The 22,275-nt window shown below is 37.8% G+C and overlaps 2 protein-coding genes across 3 annotated transcripts in view; one reads left to right on the top strand and one right to left on the bottom strand.

Annotated features, from left to right (window-relative positions):
• The window catches only part of LOC107550774 (ligand of Numb protein X 2-like), a 26,240-nt gene extending 11,960 nt beyond the window's left edge, over positions 1 to 14,280 (top strand). For both annotated transcript variants that reach the window (XM_016232152.1, XM_016232151.1), the window contains 5 exons: positions 2,832 to 3,233; positions 3,386 to 3,520; positions 13,435 to 13,609; positions 13,696 to 13,939; positions 14,088 to 14,280. In XM_016232152.1, coding sequence (XP_016087638.1) covers positions 2,832 to 3,233; positions 3,386 to 3,520; positions 13,435 to 13,609; positions 13,696 to 13,939; positions 14,088 to 14,250 — 1,119 coding nt within the window. In that variant the 3' untranslated portion in view covers positions 14,251 to 14,280. The remainder of the gene's footprint in view (positions 1 to 2,831; positions 3,234 to 3,385; positions 3,521 to 13,434; positions 13,610 to 13,695; positions 13,940 to 14,087) is intronic.
• A 607-nt stretch (positions 14,281 to 14,887) lies between these two features.
• On the bottom strand, positions 14,888 to 20,767 carry LOC107550746 (cysteine-rich hydrophobic domain-containing protein 2-like). Its single transcript, XM_016232114.1, has 6 exons — positions 20,597 to 20,767; positions 19,345 to 19,399; positions 18,225 to 18,380; positions 17,746 to 17,802; positions 17,258 to 17,317; positions 14,888 to 15,834 (listed from the first exon to the last, which is right to left on the bottom strand). Exons 1-6 carry the CDS (start codon positions 20,734 to 20,736, stop codon positions 15,784 to 15,786), a joined length of 519 nt encoding a protein of 172 aa, XP_016087600.1. The 5' UTR covers positions 20,737 to 20,767; the 3' UTR covers positions 14,888 to 15,783.
• Between the last annotated feature and the right edge of the window lie 1,508 nt (positions 20,768 to 22,275).

The following is a 22,275-nucleotide window of genomic DNA, read 5'->3' as shown; positions in this document are numbered from 1 at the left end:
TTTTTTTTGTACTGTAGACCACCTGATAAGGATTAGATTTAGAAAAGAATAATGCACATTCTTGGTGGGGGTTTTTTTGGGGCGTGTTACGGTTGTAACATGTTTTTGATTTGTGGTAGCTCAGGAGTAAAGGTGAGAAGAGTGTAGCACAGACGGTGAAAAGCTGAGGAAATTGATTTGCAGCTGTGTTTACTTTTAGGTAAACCAAAACAGGGAATCTTTCATATGGCCCTTAATCTTGTGAGTAGATGGCTGAGGAGTGTCAGGATGTTATTAATATTGCATCAAAATAAATTATGGCATTAAAACCAACAATCGTCACTGTCTGAGAACATTTACACTCATGGAGATTCACATCAACTTTTTTTGGATTAAAGCTCTAAAACACCTGGGGGGAGTCTGGACCTGTCATCTGGATTAATGGAAATGCTGTTAGTCATAAAGTCACCTAGCATAGCAACTCTCTCAATATCTCAAGGGAATATTACATCATATATTTGTGTGCTTCCCCAAAATAAATGACTCATTCCAAAGCAGCCACGAGCAAACTGCTTATGTTACTGCCATATGTCGAACTACTTAGTTTTTAAGCATTTGTAAATCAGGTTCCTGATGGTCTTTTGGTTTTCCAGACACCCCTCTGAGGTCCAGTCTTGTGGCAGAGGCGACTGTGGTGGAGCTGCTTCGAGAGGATCCAGATGAGGATCTGGGATTGCGTATAGTAGGAGGGAAGGACACACCCTTGGGCAACATCGTCATTCAGGAGATTGTGCGTGATTCACTGGCTGCACGGGATGGCAAGCTGGCTCCTGGAGATCATATTCTAGAGGTGAGGCATATCTCAGCTCGCCATACCATTATGTTTGTTTTAGATTGTCAGTCGCTATGGATTTGAACCCATTAGATGTGAGCAAACTGCTTGTGTTACTGCCATATGTCGAACTACTTAGTTTTTAAGCATTTGTAAATCAGGTTCCTGATGGTCTTTTGGTTTTCCAGACACCCCTCTGAGGTCCAGTCTTGTGGCAGAGGCGACTGTGGTGGAGCTGCTTCGAGAGGATCCAGATGAGGATCTGGGATTGCGTATAGTAGGAGGGAAGGACACACCCTTGGGCAACATCGTCATTCAGGAGATTGTGCGTGATTCACTGGCTGCACGGGATGGCAAGCTGGCTCCTGGAGATCATATTCTAGAGGTGAGGCATATCTCAGCTCGCCATGCCATTATGTTTGTTTTAGATTGTCAGTCGCTATGGATTTGAACCCATTAGATGTTTTCCACTGGTTTTATCTCTCTGAATCTGTCTTTCTATCCAGTTCTCATGTTGTCAGTGTACACACCCCAGCGTCATTGTGTTTACATTGCAGTCACATCCCTGGATAAAGGTCACAAGACCCTGCTTACCCAAATGTCAGGACATTTCCATTGGCTGGCACATTATTGACCATATAAAAATGTAGCTGTTTTCAGTTGAGTAGAAAAATTCTGTTATAGGACATGTATCAAAATAGGTTTAGTTCAATACATGTCCTATAGAACTGACCCACTTTACACAAGTTTTCACTAATTGGTCATATTTAGCTGATTTACAGTTTGTTTGTGTAGTTCCAGAATGGAAGATGGAGAAGGGAGTCATTCTCATGTTAAATTAGAAAATTCAGATTTCATTAAGACTGATTTCAGATAGACATTAAAGGGGCATTCAGTAGTCCTTTAGCTAACTTTAGCATCGCTGTTCTTTGTGTACTTTAAGTACCGATACGACAGTGGTGTTAGATTTTGCACTGCCATCTATCGATGTGGATCAGGATTTTATTACAACGACACTAATCAGTTTTAGAGCATGGCCTACTACACACAGTAATTAATTCCTTTATCTGTCCCAGCAAAACAGAAGCAACTTGGTCTAAGTCATCAAATCTTTCCACCTTGTTTAAGCTGTACTGATGCTTACGCTCATTTTTTGCCTTTGTAAGTCTTTCAGTCTTCGGCTTAAAGGGGTCCTATGTAAGAATTGTTCTAGACCAGCGGTTCTCAATTCCAGTCCTCGCTTACCCGCGCTCTGCATGTTTTACATGTCTCGAACCTTGAGCTTTAATGAATGCCTCCAGCTCGTCTTCTCTGAGTTCATATATACGGAAATCTGAATGAGGTCAACCATCAACCCTAGACTGATCTGTATCCCAAGTGGAGCTTCTTTTACTTTTTTTAGGGAGCTAAGGCCTGTAAAGAGATCTGTGGATGGCTTGGATATCTTATTTCTTGAAATGGGATCTCTCTTTTCTCTCGGTTCAACACAGCATTGATTATCACAAAGGGCTGTTCCAAGCCTCAGGCAGGAAGATTTTCTCTCTTTTTTTGGGTCCAGAAGCATAAATAACAGTATTATTTTAGGATCTTTTAATATGGTGTTCTTTAGAGAGAACAAAGCGTACTGGTTGGATCTTAAATAAAGGTTAGGCATTAACCTGAATTCCCACATGAACGGATATCAAGGCAATGCTTTCACTTTATGAAGGAGGACAGAGTCCAAGTACAAATATTGACTTAAAGTCCTTTAAAAACATTTGAATAATAGACATATTAGTGTTGTTTTAATGTAGCGTATACCAGATTTCTCCAATCATTTAATCCATTTAAACCCCATCCCTTTTAGAGGTGCCTCCACCCAAACAATAAATGGTGGACAGAACCAAGTCCCTGTCTTACATTATTTACATATAACATATATTAATCTGTTTCACTTAGCTATACAACACAATATGGAAGAAAAGATCTGTAGCTCATTGCATTGCATTGCGACCTCAAAGTAACGGTTTGATCTTTGCAGGTCATTGATGTCAGTTTGGCATCCATCTCCCACAGTCGTGCCATTGCTGTGCTTCGACAGTCAAGTTCCCGCGTCAGGCTAACTGTCATGCAGGAGAAGGGCTTCAAGCCCCGGCCTGAGCATCTTGCTCAACCCTCAGCTTCTCCCCCGTCACAATCACCCAATCCTAACCAGAACCACGGCACCATCATCCAAGTCACCCTGGTAAAGCGTGAGCGCTCTGAGCCGCTGGGCATCAAACTCATCCGTAAGTCTGAGGAGCCAGGAGTCTTCATCCTGGACCTGCTGCCTGGGGGACTGGCTGCCAAAGATGGCAAACTGAGGAACAATGATAAAGTGCTGGGCATCAACGGACAGGACCTGAGACATGGCACCCCAGAGAGCGCAGCTCAGATCATACAGGTCAGGTACAGACAGACAGAATCACTTCAGAGAGAAAAAGTGGATGTCTCAAACTATTATTAATACAATCTGTTACTTTTAAACACTAGATTGAGATTTCAGGTTTTATAGTAAATGTAAGTGATTGTTATGCTCTGTTATGTGTGTGGCAGGCATGTGAAATGCGCGTGAACTTCGTTGTGATGAGACTTCCTGATCTCTCGGAGGAGGGTGGTGAGGGCCAGAGCAGAGGAGCCAGGAGGGTCCCGGAACTGCAGTACTTCAAGCGTCGATCCGAATACATGAAGGTAAAAAAGCGTGATTCCCAAGCCCTAAGCATAATGTTGACATGTTTAAAGACACAAATATTCATAGCTGTTTTCTGCCATTATGCTTACTAGGAGTGATGCTCACTCCTAATCTTCCATTTCCATTCACATATATATATATATATATATATATAAGCTGTATAGAAATAAAATGTATGCACCATTCACACGTTTGGGTTATTTTTTTAAATATTTCTTTAAAAAGGCAGTAAAAGCAATAATATTATAAAATACTGTTATTACAAAACTTTTTTTCAATTGTAATATATTTTAAAATGTGATTTATTATTGTGATGGCAAAGCTGAATTTTCAGCAGCCATTACTCCAGTCTTCAGTGTCACATGATCCTTCAGAAATCATTCTAATATGCTGATTTGCAGCTCAAGAAACATTTATTATCAATGCTGAAAATAGCTGCACTGCTAAATGTTTTTGTGGAAATTGTGATACCGTTTTTGGATTCTTTATTCAAATGAATGTTTGCCAAAGAACAGCATTTATTTGAAATAGAATTTGTATTGTCTTTACTGTCACTTTTGTTCAATTTAATGTGTCCTTGCTAAATAAAAGTAATTTATATATACAACACTGGCTAAAGTGAAGGAAACCATACAAGAGAGATGACAAAGTCAGCAAGTCGGTGAGATTAAATGAATTTCTCATACATTTCACACTTTCAATCATGAATTATGATAGCTTCATGGATTGTAATGTGTTAAATTCACGTGTTGTAGTGTTTTGCATATTATGAGGTAGTTTAATGTATTACGAGGTAATTGCAGTGCATTCAGAAAGTATTCAGACCCCCTTCACTTTTTTTCAATTTTGTTATGTTGCAGCCTGATACTACAATTGTTTAAATTCATTTTTTTGTCATTAATCTACACTCCATACCTCCGTATCACAGGTGGACTCCAATCAAGGTGTAGAAACATCTCGACAATGATCTAGAGAAATGGGAGACACCGGAGCTAAATTTCAAGTGTTGTTGCATACCGTACTTATGTTAATGTGATATTTCAGTTTTTCTTTTTAATAAATTTACAGACATTTCTAAAATTCTGTTTTCACTTTGTTATTATGAGGTACGGAGTGTAGATTAATGAGAGAAAAAATTAATTTAAACAATTATAGTATCAGGCTGCAACATAACAAAATTGAAAAAAAGTGAAGGGGGTCTGAATACTTTCTGAATGCACTGTATACAATACCTGGCTATGTAAATGGATCAAAAAGTAAAAGAAAGGTGTTTTGTAATTATAGTTTGACTCGTTGGCAAAAGCTTGGTTGCATGTTTCATAGGTTGTGCTGCCTGCACGTGTGCGCGCGAGGTGACTTTTCACCCAGAGACCAGTCACACCCTGCTTTTGTGACACTTCCTCACCAGCTGAAGACAGAGGCAGCAAACACAGGCTGGGTAGTGGGAGATGAAAGCAGATAGCCCCCTCTCTCTCTCTGGGACTCGTCCCTGATCAAAAGGCCGGGGTGCTGCTCTCTAATGAAATTCTAATGAGCCGCTTTGTGATATCACAAAGCCCGGAAACCAAACGCTGTAGTCCAAACGAGCCGTTTGCTGTAGTTCTTGAAAATGGATTTTTTTTAAACTAAATATCTCCCTTTGGAGTGGACTTTGAGATTTGTAACTTTCTAGATCTTTTTTTATGCCCAAACATACACACTACACACTGACTAAAAGTGAAAAAGCATAATAGGACCCCTTTAAGACCTTTTTGCATCTTTGGTCATAAAGATTCTAATCCTCTCTTTATTTAATCGCGTAAAGCACGATAAGAAGTGTTCCATTGTCTAATTTTCGCTCTTCACGTCAAACAACACTGTTCAACTAGTGTATCTGCAGATGCGGCAGCTAGTGAGTGAGTACGAGCACCACCTTTTAGTGAAACACAGTGGATCACGTCATTTCAACACGGCGAAATACATAATTAAAACACTTTGTACAGTCTTCATCCTGTGCGAGTAACACTATTCAGATGACTCTTCACAAAAACAGTGTATTTGTTTTATTTGTAAAACATTTTAACTTGGCGCTAAACTACAGAATTCACCTTTAAAAAGCTGTTACACAGTAGTGCTTCTCAGTTACAATTCAGTTCAGTTAAGCAAATTTACATTCTTGTTCCCACAATCCTACGCTCTCGTAGGATTTCTTCTCCTGGCAGTCCCGGAATGCAATGCCTTAGTAAAGCAAACAGCACGACTGCCTTCGCATTCAAATTCAACCTTGAGCTTTAATGAATGCCTCCAGCTCGTCTTCTCTGAGTTCATATATACGGAAATCTGAATGAGGTCAACCATCAACCCTAGACTGATCTGTATCCCAAGTGGAGCTTCTTTTACTTTTTTTAGGGAGCTAAGGCCTGTAAAGAGATCTGTGGATGGCTTGGATATCTTATTTCTTGAAATGGGATCTCTCTTTTCTCTCGGTTCAACACAGCATTGATTATCACAAAGGGCTGTTCCAAGCCTCAGGCAGGAAGATTTTCTCTCTTTTTTTGGGTCCAGAAGCATAAATAACAGTATTATTTTAGGATCTTTTAATATGGTGTTCTTTAGAGAGAACAAAGCGTACTGGTTGGATCTTAAATAAAGGTTAGGCATTAACCTGAATTCCCACATGAACGGATATCAAGGCAATGCTTTCACTTTATGAAGGAGGACAGAGTCCAAGTACAAATATTGACTTAAAGTCCTTTAAAAACATTTGAATAATAGACATATTAGTGTTGTTTTAATGTAGCGTATACCAGATTTCTCCAATCATTTAATCCATTTAAACCCCATCCCTTTTAGAGGTGCCTCCACCCAAACAATAAATGGTGGACAGAACCAAGTCCCTGTCTTACATTATTTACATATAACATATATTAATCTGTTTCACTTAGCTATACAACACAATATGGAAGAAAAGATCTGTAGCTCATTGCATTGCATTGCGACCTCAAAGTAACGGTTTGATCTTTGCAGGTCATTGATGTCAGTTTGGCATCCATCTCCCACAGTCGTGCCATTGCTGTGCTTCGACAGTCAAGTTCCCGCGTCAGGCTAACTGTCATGCAGGAGAAGGGCTTCAAGCCCCGGCCTGAGCATCTTGCTCAACCCTCAGCTTCTCCCCCGTCACAATCACCCAATCCTAACCAGAACCACGGCACCATCATCCAAGTCACCCTGGTAAAGCGTGAGCGCTCTGAGCCGCTGGGCATCAAACTCATCCGTAAGTCTGAGGAGCCAGGAGTCTTCATCCTGGACCTGCTGCCTGGGGGACTGGCTGCCAAAGATGGCAAACTGAGGAACAATGATAAAGTGCTGGGCATCAACGGACAGGACCTAAGACATGGCACCCCAGAGAGCGCAGCTCAGATCATACAGGTCAGGTACAGACAGACAGAATCACTTCAGAGAGAAAAAGTGGATGTCTCAAACTATTATTAATACAATCTGTTACTTTTAAACACTAGATTGAGATTTCAGGTTTTATAGTAAATGTAAGTGATTGTTATGTGTGTGGCAGGCATGTGAAATGCGCGTGAACTTCGTTGTGATGAGACTTCCTGATCTCTCGGAGGAGGGTGGTGAGGGCCAGAGCAGAGGAGCCAGGAGGGTCCCGGAACTGCAGTACTTCAAGCGTCGATCCGAATACATGAAGGTAAAAAAGCGTGATTCCCAAGCCCTAAGCATAATGTTGACATGTTTAAAGACACAAATATTCATAGCTGTTTTCTGCCATTATGCTTACTAGGAGTGATGCTCACTCCTAATCTTCCATTTCCATTCACATATATATATATATATATATATATAAGCTGTATAGAAATAAAATGTATGCACCATTCACACGTTTGGGTTATTTTTTTAAATATTTCTTTAAAAAGGCAGTAAAAGCAATAATATTATAAAATACTGTTATTACAAAACTTTTTTTCAATTGTAATATATTTTAAAATGTGATTTATTATTGTGATGGCAAAGCTGAATTTTCAGCAGCCATTACTCCAGTCTTCAGTGTCACATGATCCTTCAGAAATCATTCTAATATGCTGATTTGCAGCTCAAGAAACATTTATTATCAATGCTGAAAATAGCTGCACTGCTAAATGTTTTTGTGGAAATTGTGATACCGTTTTTGGATTCTTTATTCAAAAGAATGTTTGCCAAAGAACAGCATTTATTTGAAATAGAATTTGTATTGTCTTTACTGTCACTTTTGTTCAATTTAATGTGTCCTTGCTAAATAAAAGTAATTTATATATACAACACTGGCTAAAGTGAAGGAAACCATACAAGAGAGATGACAAAGTCAGCAAGTCGGTGAGATTAAATGAATTTCTCATACATTTCACACTTTCAATCATGAATTATGATAGCTTCATGGATTGTAATGTGTTAAATTCACGTGTTGTAGTGTTTTGCATATTATGAGGTAGTTTAATGTATTACGAGGTAATTGCAGTGCATTCAGAAAGTATTCAGACCCCCTTCACTTTTTTTCAATTTTGTTATGTTGCAGCCTGATACTACAATTGTTTAAATTCATTTTTTTGTCATTAATCTACACTCCATACCTCCGTATCACAGGTGGACTCCAATCAAGGTGTAGAAACATCTCGACAATGATCTAGAGAAATGGGAGACACCGGAGCTAAATTTCAAGTGTTGTTGCATACCGTACTTATGTTAATGTGATATTTCAGTTTTTCTTTTTAATAAATTTACAGACATTTCTAAAATTCTGTTTTCACTTTGTTATTATGAGGTACGGAGTGTAGATTAATGAGAGAAAAAATTAATTTAAACAATTATAGTATCAGGCTGCAACATAACAAAATTGAAAAAAAGTGAAGGGGGTCTGAATACTTTCTGAATGCACTGTATACAATACCTGGCTATGTAAATGGATCAAAAAGTAAAAGAAAGGTGTTTTGTAATTATAGTTTGACTCGTTGGCAAAAGCTTGGTTGCATGTTTCATAGGTTGTGCTGCCTGCACGTGTGCGCGCGAGGTGACTTTTCACCCAGAGACCAGTCACACCCTGCTTTTGTGACACTTCCTCACCAGCTGAAGACAGAGGCAGCAAACACAGGCTGGGTAGTGGGAGATGAAAGCAGATAGCCCCCTCTCTCTCTCTGGGACTCGTCCCTGATCAAAAGGCCGGGGTGCTGCTCTCTGAGCTGCTGCAGCCACTGTGTTTGTTTGTAGCTGGGGATCAAAGCTGGTAACAGTTAGCTTTCACCTGTGGAGATGAAGCTTGAGCTCACGCTGGGAGGAAGGGCCACCCTGCTGGGTAGGAAGAGGCCACCCCTCCCCCTCTGGAGGTCTGGAGAAGATGGCTGAAAGGAGAGCGTTTTGCCACAATCTATGAGTTATGATGGCAGCGTGTCGGAGCTGCTCACATTAACACATCTCTGCTTCGCAGCAGGATCTGGGATGTTTGTTTTTACAAATGTTTTCACCGCAGGAGTCGGGCACATGTCTTAAACTTTCACTTTTCTCCCATCCCCCAAATACAGACCTTTTCAAAACACTATTACTAATCATTTAGCACGCTTGCATGCAGTTACAATGGATCTGCAGTAAGTTTTTGCATAGTTGAGGTACAGTCTTTTGAGTATACATGACACAACTATAACCATACTTAAATGTTTTAAGGATTAAACATCAACTCTGTCTTTCAGAGCATGCTCACAATGCAAGGCCAGCTGTAGTCTGTTTACTGTGTGTATACTAACTGTTCAAAGGTTTTTGAGCCAGTATGATTTTTTTTAAAGACAGAAATTAATACTTTTATTTAGCAAGGATGCATGAAACTGATCAAAAGTGACAGTAAAGTATTTTACATTGTTACAAGAAGGGAATCATTTCAAATAAAGTTCAAGAATATGAATAAAATGTATCATGGCTTTTACAGAAATATTAAGGAACACCACTGTTTTCAACATTGATAATAGTAGTAAATGTTTCTTGAGCTTCGAATCAGCATATTAGAATAACGGGGATAAATTACAGTTTCAAAAATGTTAAAATAAAAATAATGTGAATTTCGCAATAGGACTCGTCCCTGATCAAAAGGCCGGGGTGCTGCTCTCTGAGCTGCTGCAGCCACTGTGTTTGTTTGTAGCTGGGGATCAAAGCTGGTAACAGTTAGCTTTCACCTGTGGAGATGAAGCTTGAGCTCACGCTGGGAGGAAGGGCCACCCTGCTGGGTAGGAAGAGGCCACCCCTCCCCCTCTGGAGGTCTGGAGAAGATGGCTGAAAGGAGAGCGTTTTGCCACAATCTATGAGTTATGATGGCAGCGTGTCGGAGCTGCTCACATTAACACATCTCTGCTTCGCAGCAGGATCTGGGATGTTTGTTTTTACAAATGTTTTCACCGCAGGAGTCGGGCACATGTCTTAAACTTTCACTTTTCTCCCATCCCCCAAATACAGACCTTTTCAAAACACTATTACTAATCATTTAGGACGCTTGCATGCAGTTACAATGGATCTGCAGTAAGTTTTTGCATAGTTGAGGTACAGTCTTTTGAGTATACATATAACCATACTTAAATGTTTTAAGGATTAAACATCAACTCTGTCTTTCAGAGCATGCTCACAATGCAAGGCCAGCTGTAGTCTGTTTACTGTGTGTATACTAACTGTTCAAAGGTTTTTGAGCCAGTATGATTTTTTTTAAAGACAGAAATTAATACTTTTATTTAGCAAGGATGCATGAAACTGATCAAAAGTGACAGTAAAGTATTTTACATTGTTACAAGAAGGGAATCATTTCAAATAAAGTTCAAGAATATGAATAAAATGTATCATGGCTTTTACAGAAATATTAAGGAACACCACTGTTTTCAACATTGATAATAGTAGTAAATGTTTCTTGAGCTTCGAATCAGCATATTAGAATAACGGGGATAAATTACAGTTTCAAAAATGTTAAAATAAAAATAATGTGAATTTCGCAATATTACTATTTTACTGTATTTTTGATCAAATTAGGCTAATACAAATTTGGTGAGCATGAGATTTCAAAAACAAAAAAATATATTTTGAAAGTTAATGTACATACTAGATAAAACCAAGTTACAGTAGCATTGCAATATCTAGATCTGATAGTCCAGTTTTTGGCATAGTTGGACTGGTACAGTGTTTACATGACTATTTGAAAGATGCATGTAATGTAATTCAGCTGTTGGAGAAATTGCTGTTGCTTTCATCCACATAAAAAAATGTATGACTAAGTTTGTATTGTGCAAGTTGTTTAATGTACATTATCTGGATTCAGGAGCCTCTCACATATATATATATATATATATATATATATATATATATAAGCTGTATAGAAATAAAATGTATGCACCATTCACACGTTTGGGTTATTTTTTTAAATATTTCTTTAAAAAGGCAGTAAAAGCAATAATATTATAAAATACTGTTATTACAAAACTTTTTTTCAATTGTAATATATTTTAAAATGTGATTTATTATTGTGATGGCAAAGCTGAATTTTCAGCAGCCATTACTCCAGTCTTCAGTGTCACATGATCCTTCAGAAATCATTCTAATATGCTGATTTGCAGCTCAAGAAACATTTATTATCAATGCTGAAAATAGCTGCACTGCTAAATGTTTTTGTGGAAATTGTGATACCGTTTTTGGATTCTTTATTCAAAAGAATGTTTGCCAAAGAACAGCATTTATTTGAAATAGAATTTGTATTGTCTTTACTGTCACTTTTGTTCAATTTAATGTGTCCTTGCTAAATAAAAGTAATTTATATATACAACACTGGCTAAAGTGAAGGAAACCATACAAGAGAGATGACAAAGTCAGCAAGTCGGTGAGATTAAATGAATTTCTCATACATTTCACACTTTCAATCATGAATTATGATAGCTTCATGGATTGTAATGTGTTAAATTCACGTGTTGTAGTGTTTTGCATATTATGAGGTAGTTTAATGTATTACGAGGTAATTGCAGTGCATTCAGAAAGTATTCAGACCCCCTTCACTTTTTTTCAATTTTGTTATGTTGCAGCCTGATACTACAATTGTTTAAATTCATTTTTTTGTCATTAATCTACACTCCATACCTCCGTATCACAGGTGGACTCCAATCAAGGTGTAGAAACATCTCGACAATGATCTAGAGAAATGGGAGACACCGGAGCTAAATTTCAAGTGTTGTTGCATACCGTACTTATGTTAATGTGATATTTCAGTTTTTCTTTTTAATAAATTTACAGACATTTCTAAAATTCTGTTTTCACTTTGTTATTATGAGGTACGGAGTGTAGATTAATGAGAGAAAAAATTAATTTAAACAATTATAGTATCAGGCTGCAACATAACAAAATTGAAAAAAAGTGAAGGGGGTCTGAATACTTTCTGAATGCACTGTATACAATACCTGGCTATGTAAATGGATCAAAAAGTAAAAGAAAGGTGTTTTGTAATTATAGTTTGACTCGTTGGCAAAAGCTTGGTTGCATGTTTCATAGGTTGTGCTGCCTGCACGTGTGCGCGCGAGGTGACTTTTCACCCAGAGACCAGTCACACCCTGCTTTTGTGACACTTCCTCACCAGCTGAAGACAGAGGCAGCAAACACAGGCTGGGTAGTGGGAGATGAAAGCAGATAGCCCCCTCTCTCTCTCTGGGACTCGTCCCTGATCAAAAGGCCGGGGTGCTGCTCTCTGAGCTGCTGCAGCCACTGTGTTTGTTTGTAGCTGGGGATCAAAGCTGGTAACAGTTAGCTTTCACCTGTGGAGATGAAGCTTGAGCTCACGCTGGGAGGAAGGGCCACCCTGCTGGGTAGGAAGAGGCCACCCCTCCCCCTCTGGAGGTCTGGAGAAGATGGCTGAAAGGAGAGCGTTTTGCCACAATCTATGAGTTATGATGGCAGCGTGTCGGAGCTGCTCACATTAACACATCTCTGCTTCGCAGCAGGATCTGGGATGTTTGTTTTTACAAATGTTTTCACCGCAGGAGTCGGGCACATGTCTTAAACTTTCACTTTTCTCCCATCCCCCAAATACAGACCTTTTCAAAACACTATTACTAATCATTTAGGACGCTTGCATGCAGTTACAATGGATCTGCAGTAAGTTTTTGCATAGTTGAGGTACAGTCTTTTGAGTATACATATAACCATACTTAAATGTTTTAAGGATTAAACATCAACTCTGTCTTTCAGAGCATGCTCACAATGCAAGGCCAGCTGTAGTCTGTTTACTGTGTGTATACTAACTGTTCAAAGGTTTTTGAGCCAGTATGATTTTTTTTAAAGACAGAAATTAATACTTTTATTTAGCAAGGATGCATGAAACTGATCAAAAGTGACAGTAAAGTATTTTACATTGTTACAAGAAGGGAATCATTTCAAATAAAGTTCAAGAATATGAATAAAATGTATCATGGCTTTTACAGAAATATTAAGGAACACCACTGTTTTCAACATTGATAATAGTAGTAAATGTTTCTTGAGCTTCGAATCAGCATATTAGAATAACGGGGATAAATTACAGTTTCAAAAATGTTAAAATAAAAATAATGTGAATTTCGCAATATTACTATTTTACTGTATTTTTGATCAAATTAGGCTAATACAAATTTGGTGAGCATGAGATTTCAAAAACAAAAAAATATATTTTGAAAGTTAATGTACATACTAGATAAAACCAAGTTACAGTAGCATTGCAATATCTAGATCTGATAGTCCAGTTTTTGGCATAGTTGGACTGGTACAGTGTTTACATGACTATTTGAAAGATGCATGTAATGTAATTCAGCTGTTGGAGAAATTGCTGTTGCTTTCATCCACATAAAAAAATGTATGACTAAGTTTGTATTGTGCAAGTTGTTTAATGTACATTATCTGGATTCAGGAGCCTCCCGTTGGGTTCTCCAGTCAAGAGAAGACAGTGAGTCTAAAGAAGGAGCCTCGACACTCTCTAGGCATCACCATCGCGGGTGGGAGAGAGTGCCGCAGCCGTTTGCCCGTCTACATCACTAGTGTGCAGCCGGTGGGCTGCCTACACAGAGACGGCACTGTCAAAACAGGTCATTCTCATGCCTCCATATAAAATGCTCAGCTCTGAGCATCATGTGCAATGCTTGTGTTAACTGTGATATTATGGCTGCTGCAGGTGATGTATTGCTGAGTATAAATGATATCGACCTGACCCATCTTACCTACAATGAAGCGGTGACCATCCTAAAGACTCAGGCAGCTCAGAACACAGTAACACTGCGAGTTATCCAAACCTTTGCTGAGGAGGAGGAACAGGACGGAGAATCCAGCACCAGAGAAGACATGGAAACACTGGAGGGACCCAAAGAGGATGACATTAACTGGGCTCCTCTCTGGACCCGCTGGTTGGGCCTGCCCAGGTACGATTTGCTTGTTGTTGAGAAATCGATTATTGAGTGCAAAATTCTAATTTGATGTCCTCTTCTGTAACTTTTAGGCAAGTATATGGCCGTATGGGCTTAAACATGATCAAAATTCATAATTTGACCATATATTTTTAATCCCAAGTTACATCCACTGGTGTCGTGATATTATGCTGATGAAGACCAACAGTGAGAGCTGGGGCTTCAGTATCGTGGGAGGATATGAGGAGAGTCGTGGCCAGCAGCCCTTCTTCATTAAAACCATAGTGCCTGGAACACCAGCTCACTTTGATGGACGCCTCAAGTGAGTCTCCTGTGCTCTTTAACAAAATTACCATTCAAAAATTTGGGGTCAGTAAGGTTTTGTTGTTTTTGAAAGGAATTCATTATTCTATTTAGCAAGGATGCAGTATGTTCTTTTGAACTTTTCTGTTCATCCAAGAATACTGAAAAACGTCACAGTTTCCACAAAAATATGAAGCAGCACATGTTTTTAAAATAAGAAATGTTTCTTGAGGAAGAATGTAAAATCCAACTGTGGCACAAAAGGATATTTTGTTGATTTAACATTGACTAATTCAGATGACATATTTCGGAACAAACGGAGTAAAAAAAATATTATTAAAGGCTAATGTACATATTCCAAATGCAGATGACATGGTCATACCAGGACATTCTCAGACATCATTTTAGGCCAGATTTGAAACTTAATGCACTTACACTGCTCCACATTCTTTATTGCGTCTTAGCCTGCCCCCTAGAGGCCATATAAAGCTCAACATATCAAATTATTATTTTTTTGCTGTAAGCTGTTGCTAAATAAATACTTAAGAAACTTAAAATACATAAAGCGTTAGTGAAAATGGACAGACTACCTCAAATGTAGCTGTTTGTATCCGAATCATTCATGCTGAGTTACGTTTGTTCTTCACACTCCCATACAATGTATATTCCAACAAAAACTTGAATAGGTAAATATCGCTTGGCGCAAAAATGAATGACATTACTCTTGGTAACAAATTTTGCTTGATTGGCATACGTTATCGTTTTTAAACACACTACTAATGACATTGTAAAACAATATCAAAAACCTCCAGGACAATCTGCTTGTCCTCGTGTGCTCAAGTGCAATTTTCAGCCCTAACTCGAGTGGCATCTTGTACGTACATTTTATGGCTTACTGGGTAAACAGGTCCATATAAAGTGTAAAGTTACAGAGACACAGCTTATAAACAAACTATGCTACAATAATATCTTGGCGAAAAACGTATAACCAGCTAAATTACATAATGTAAACATGGTATACCACACTGTACATCCTGTCCATGATATTTACAAGTCAGTTTGTTGACTTCCCCGTGTAGTAGACAATCGCAAATGTGCCAGATCATGGTGCTGACTGTTCCTCTAAGCTAGTTCAAACATCTGCTGCACTAGCTTCAAAAGCCCCAACGCTAGTCATCACACTCTGAAAACATTAAAACACCACACACTTCTGACACACTGTTGTCCTTTAACATAAGGCAAATTTACACCATAAGGTGCCTTGTTCATAATACTTTGGGGTAAATGCACTTGTTAAACAGCATCAGAGTTTGCTTTCTTCCCATCTCTCATTATATGTAACAAAACATCTGAGTGCAACACAGGAGCGCTTCTACTACATCAGGAAATGTGCAAAATCTGCTCTAAAGCAAAGTGACAGTGTTGCAAATTCTACTGTACAAGGTACTGGGAGAAGGGGTCTTGTAGAAACCCAGTGAAGACCCTCAATCCGACATATATACAAGGCACTAAGGAGAGGAAAGAAGGGCCTTCCACGAGGATCCAGCAGAAGTCCTTTAGTCAGGTCTGAATATAGGATATTTTGGTAAGAACTCTATAAGAACAACCTGTAGACAGAAAAAAAAGACAATGTTACGCAAGCACACTTGAGGGGTAAAAATCACCAGCCTCGTGGTTTACAACCTTAAGGTCTGACTTTGTAAGAAAATGCAGAACAAAAAGAAAAAAAAGGTCTGAATGAAACATTGAGGAGTCAAATTACCTTTTTAGTTACAAATTACAGAATCACATGATAAAGATGATTGTTGAGAAACGCAAAGTGCAAAGCTTCCTACTTTAGCTTTTAACAACAGTCAGTACTGTGATTATGACAGTTTAAGCTATACATTTAAAATAAATGATGTTCTTTTAAACTATCCATCCAAGAATCTTAAAAAAGACTGCACAAAAAACTGTAAGCAGCACAACTGTTTCAACATTAATATAATATGATGAATGATTTCTGAAAAATCATGTGACACTGAAGACTGAAAAATTCAGCTTTGCATTACAGGAATAAATCACATTTTAAAATATATTCACAAAGAAAAATTGTTATATTAAACTGTAATATTCCACAGTATTACAGTTCTTACCGTTACATTATTTTTAATACAAATCAAATAAATGCAGCCTTGGTGAGCACAATAGATATCTTTCAAAAAAAATTTGAAAGGTAAGTTAAACAGGCTTTTTTATTTTGTATTTATCATACATAAGGTACAATTTGATGCCGTCACTTTAATGAACATGGTTGTACTTGTGACACATAAATATCACAGTTTTAAAAGTTATTTCTGCCTGTTTTTAAAATAAGTATGAGTTCATTTGCAAAAACAGATAATTCCATTTTTTAAAAATCATGTTTTGTTTTTTTATCCTGCATTCCAATCAATATCAATCAAACTGCAGTTGGGTTGTTTTGATTAAATAATAATATCTAAAAAATATACAGCTAACTAACAATAAAAAACATGATTTATGAGTTATCATAAGGAGGATTTATCTGTTTTTGCAAATAAACTCTTCATATATACAGCATTGTTGATTATGGTCACACAAACAAATATTCCCTTAGAGCTAATTCAACCATAAAATTGGATCTTGTTTTTTTTTTTTTTTGGAAAATATTTGTGATGATTTTACAATTTATTACAAAAACTATGAAATTGAATTTGTCACAAAACGACAAGTGAGACAAAGGCTGAATCTTTTTGACTGACTAAAAATAATCAGTACATAAGAGACATTTGTTCAAAAATCAGTCATCACAACTCACTTGTGCATGATAAATCAGATGAATACTCTAATGAGATGATGCACAAAGTTTCCCTGACTTCTCTTAGATTTTAAATTATTGTTGCACAATCAATTTTGTGGTGCATTTGCAGTAATTTAGGTAGCAGCTTATAGCCCTGAAATGAAAAAGAAGTAATTCACTTTTAATCACCGTTAAGAAACTTTCATGAAAAACAACATCCACGAACTTACATATTCCATCATGTTGCTGCTCTCACATTTTCTCTTGCTGAGTTTCCAGTGCAGCCCCAGCTGAAGGCGAGACAAGAAGAGACGGGTTAGACAAAGCCGTGCGGGAGATCTTCAAAATAGACGCAAGCACTTCAGATGCTCAGACACATTTTACACACAAGGGTTAGCTGAGGTCAAGCAGTGGTCAACGATTAGCTGAGTTTCCTTAACATGTCTGTCAGTCAAAGCTTCGAGACACAACAAAACGAACGTCGCTTTTTACTGCTGACCTTTCCACAGTCTGGTCAGACTCTGCACTATATCAATGCATCAGACCAAAATGGCTGCGAGGGCAACAAGCATTTGACAGGGTCAAATGTTAGCAGCCATTTTAATGATTGTTATCCACCACACACCAAGACCTGAACGGCTCTTAACATGGCAGCTAAATTGGAGATGATCCGCTGTCCTAATCTTTGTGTGTCAGATTAATTCTGCTATGAGTTTACCTTATGATATAATCTGTTGTTTTCCCATTCTAACAATTTCTGGATGGATCTTCGCGTCTGAAAACACACAAACAAAAATGAGCTTTCACAAATCAATAATTATACACAAACAAAAATAGACAAACACACAGGTTTTTATGCTAATCACCCTGTCAAACTCTTCAAACACATGCTTAACAAATGCCAATAAAACTCCCAGGGCATGAAGACTTCAGAGGCATTTATGGAGCGAAGCTCGTAGTTAAGCACCTTGTAAGCTGCACGTCACGGCCAATAACTTAAAATTTGTAGTTGTAAAATCGCCACCTTTCCACAATTCAACAAGCCTTCTGACATATATCAGTTTCACACACAGTGGATGCAGTTTACTACTTGCCTCCTCACTGAGTGGGTTTATTTATTAGGTGTTCAAATGAGGCAGTAAGTAATTAATACAGATTAATGGGGGAAGGACCGGTCATGTCTGAGGAAGGACTCACTCTCTTGTTGAGACATATGACAGGCCACAGACTGCAGCCCACCGTACAGCAACAGCACAGGCAGCCGCAGAGCAACCATTTCACATTGACCGGTAGGTTCTTCTTCAAGCAAGCGTTTACTCGATTGACGCTCGTCTTGAACTCCTCTGGAGCAACCTAGAGCAGATGGGAGAGAATCAAAACAGGACTGTAAATAAGTTAGTAAATGATTCTGTGTGTATTAGTAGGAAGGGAATATTTAAAAAAATATATAAATAAAAATATATTAAAAATAATAAAAAGGTAAATATTTTTAATAGATTATAAATAGTAAAGCAACAACAAAATGTTCATTTAAGAAATACAAGAAAAGCTCCATATAAAGTAAATGGAATTTTTTTTAAGAAAAATGTTTAATGTTTGCAGATGTTCTCTGGAGATCTCACAATTGCACGCTTGTAACTTGCCAACCAAGCTCTGACCCTCTCAGAGCAAAGGGAGGACAAAAAGATGAGATAAGCCCGTGGCCTGTGGCTGCGCCATCTAAACAACATGAATGGCTGCTCATTCCTCTCTGGGTATGTACGCCATAAAACCGGGGTCGTAATCTTTTATGGCAGGATGCAAAGGTCTCTTTGCAAACAGCAAAAGAACTCGGAATAAAGCCCAGCAGGCCTGATCTGCACCCTTCAGTCATCATAATCCTGACCTCATCTGTCACATGTCACCCTGGGTCACAATACTGGAGCTCCGCTTTATTGCCCCGCACTTCCCTCGGTCTGCTCTTCCCCCTGTAGCCTTTTTGTATTTCTGCGTCCGACCCAGGAAGCTTCCTATTCTTGTGGACGGCACAGTGTTTCTTTCATTATTTTGTCTCTGGGAGCTGTGTCCTCCCATCGCTGGGGATCCCTGCCTACCGGAGCCCTGGACGGTTTACTTATTGACAGATTCTGTTGCAAAAATGCAGCAAGCTTGGATTAAAACCATTTTAGAGACTTCATCAAGGGATTCATTAATCAGAGGCTCATAGCATGGTGAATTATGGTGTAAGGTTAAAGGTCAACAGGGAAAGATATTTTATTCACACCATAAATAAAATTCAATTGGATATACTTTGTAGATGTGAGTTAGAAATCATTACCTTTCCTGTGAGAACGGAAGGAAACTCTGTGTCAAATTTGTTGCTTAGTCCAAACCTGCAAACACAGATTTTTAAAAAGGTTATGATTATGGGGGAAAAAAAGATGTTAAGGGCCATTCCCACCACATAACAAAAAATATAATGCATTGGTAAAAAATAATCATGAGATACTATGCAATAATTATGATAAAAAGTTCAAATTATGACATGAAATGTAACAATGTTGAACTACTAGTCAATTTTGACAGAAAATATTATGACACAAAAGTCAGAATTATTAAATACAAATAATGAAATTATGAGACATTAAGTCATAGTTATGTGATAAACATTGAAATTATGACATTCCAAGTTGTAATTATGCGATAAAGTCGAAACTATGGTATAAACAGTTAATTGACTTTGTGATAATGACTTTTTATCTCATAATTATGACGTAATGTCACAATATAGACTTTTAATCTCATAATTAATGTTTACCAAAGCATGTTTTTTTCCTTATGTGGCAGAAATGGCCTTACAAACAAAGGCTCTGTTTGTCATGACAGGGGAAAAAGATAGCTTGGCTAACACTGGGTTCATTTCAGTTAGATGTAGAAGTAGATGTAAATGAAGGACTTGAAATCAACACAGACACAACAAAGTGAGAAGGTTGAGTTTCTACATTTAGCTTGAATTGCCAGAGAATCTGAAGGCTGCATAAGTGTCTCATGTGATGTCTGTTTATGATCCATCTACTGTCCCATGTAGAAACATCACGTTGTTTACCTCATTAAATAATAAAATACCTCAAAGCTCTACTGGTCTAGCTGGTGATTCAACTTCAGAAATGTGTGCATAACTGACAGTTGCAAGGTTACTTGTACTGTCCAATGAAAGCGATTGCATTAACTATAATATTATCTGATCTCCTAAGTTTACCTCAGCATACGTACAGTACAGTACAGTTACCCACAACTTCAAATTAAAGCAAAGATCCTAATGAGTTTGAGTGTGGTTACAGGGCAGCCTTTATCCACGGACAGCAATAAAACCATAAATCTCTGTGCTAACAACAAGGCTTCGGGTAAGAAGGGCTGATTCTTCCGCTTAAAATAACTGTCAGGACACAGCTGGAGAAGCTCGGCCTACGTGTATTTTAATACCACAACTTAGCGACAAAAACATGCAGTGAGCTTAGCATGGAGGCTATACACACACAGACATGAGCGAACAGTGACTAACAGCGGTGCTGCCGCATTCATACGCTTACACGGTGAAGTGACCAGCCCCACGCATGACCACAGGGTCGGGACAGTATCTGACGAGATGTTCTTCACTCACAATTCTCTCATCTTCTTCTAACTCATAAATGGTATCAAAGTCCGCCATGTTGGGCAGTAGGACGCTCATGACGTCATGGCACAGTGCTGTGGAGGGAGCGTCATCGCAGCGTCGACTGGCACTGTCCATAAACCCCAGCGTCTTGTTATTTCAGATAGCCTAGATATGAAACATTATATTGAGTTACTACTTGGGCTGAAAAGTAGTCAAGCAAAACGCACTAGGTCTGTATGTGAAGCTTTTAAGCTATTTGTATGATGATCTCATACCCTTTTATTTTTATTTATTTATTTATTTTATTATTATTTTATTTTTTTTACGTGTATTATACTTTTTTCTGTATATTCTCATTTTCTACATATTGTAGTCGATATTCAATGTTTTCTATACTATATGTTGGAAGCTACTGTCATGTTCATTGGCTGTAATAGGCCTATGACTGGCATTTAAAAAAAAGACTTGCACCGTACACAAATAAATTACAAAAGGGCCCTGAAACTCTTTTTGTAATTTATTCGTGTACAGTGCTAGTCTTTTTTTCACACATTCTGTATAAGCTAAACATTTTGAGTGAAGTGAGGAGCTTATGCACAAAATGTTGATTTTTTGTCAATTTCAAGAGCTGAAATTAAATATTATTTGAGCTGTTTAATTCGTTTTTCAACCCTACTTGGGACCTGTTTACAGAATGTTTATAACCCCGAAATGTGCGATTTTGTGGTTTTCTAGCAATAAACAATAAATAAAATTAAAAGTAAATAGACACCATTTTAAAAACTCCACAGTGTATAACATAGTTGCACATTTTGTCTAAATTAAGCTGTGCTCAGTAGGTAGGCCTATGGCCAGGGTTTGTGATTATTGACAGGGCTTTCATTTATAGGCATATTTCCAATAAATTACAGAAAATATATTTGTTTGATCCTGTTTCAGGGTAATATTGAATTAAGTTTTGAATCTTTGCAAAAATTGAATGTGATTATTTTCTTGTCTTCCTGTAGAAGACAAGAAAATGGAGTGTGTGGAGGGAGCGTCATCGCAGCGTCGACTGGCACTGTCCATAAACCCCAGCGTCTTGTTATTTCAGATAGCCTAGATATGAAACATTATATTGAGTTACTACTTGGGCTGAAAAGTAGTAAAGCAAAACGCACTAGGTCTGTATGTGAAGCTTTTAAGCTATTTGTATGATGATCTCATACCCTTTTATTTTTATTTATTTATTTATTTTATTATTATTTTATTTTTTTTACGTGTATTATACTTTTTTCTGTATATTCTCATTTTCTACATATTGTAGTCGATATTCAATGTTTTCTATACTATATGTTGGAAGCTACTGTCATGTTCATTGGCTGTAATAGGCCTATGACTGGCATTTAAAAAAAAGACTTGCACCGTACACAAATAAATTACAAAAGGGCCCTGAAACTCTTTTTGTAATTTATTCGTGTACAGTGCTAGTCTTTTTTTCACACATTCTGTATAAGCTAAACATTTTGAGTGAAGTGAGGAGCTTATGCACAAAATGTTGATTTTTTGTCAATTTCAAGAGCTGAAATTAAATATTATTTGAGCTGTTTAATTCGTTTTTCAACCCTACTTGGG

The sequence above is a fragment of the Sinocyclocheilus grahami genome, unplaced genomic scaffold (genome assembly GCF_001515645.1).
Source record: "Sinocyclocheilus grahami isolate Dianchi unplaced genomic scaffold, SAMN03320097.WGS_v1.1 scaffold407.1, whole genome shotgun sequence".
Lineage (NCBI taxonomy): Eukaryota > Metazoa > Chordata > Actinopteri > Cypriniformes > Cyprinidae > Sinocyclocheilus > Sinocyclocheilus grahami.
This window is presented reverse-complemented; position numbering and strand designations above follow the sequence as displayed.

What these genes read in the sequence shown, in the direction of transcription:
- LOC107550746 (XM_016232114.1), bottom strand. Translation starts at nt 20,736, where the DNA reads ATGAGCGTCCTACTGCCCAACATGGCGGACTTTGATACCATTTATGAG. An exon ending in GGGGCTGGTCACTTCACCGT is followed by an intron (nt 19,400 to 20,596) that starts GTAAGCGTATGA and finishes CTGTGTTTGCAG; the next exon opens with GTTTGGACTAAGCAACAAAT. An exon ending in CTTCCGTTCTCACAGGAAAG is followed by an intron (nt 18,381 to 19,344) that starts GTAATGATTTCT and finishes CATCTGCTCTAG; the next exon opens with GTTGCTCCAGAGGAGTTCAA.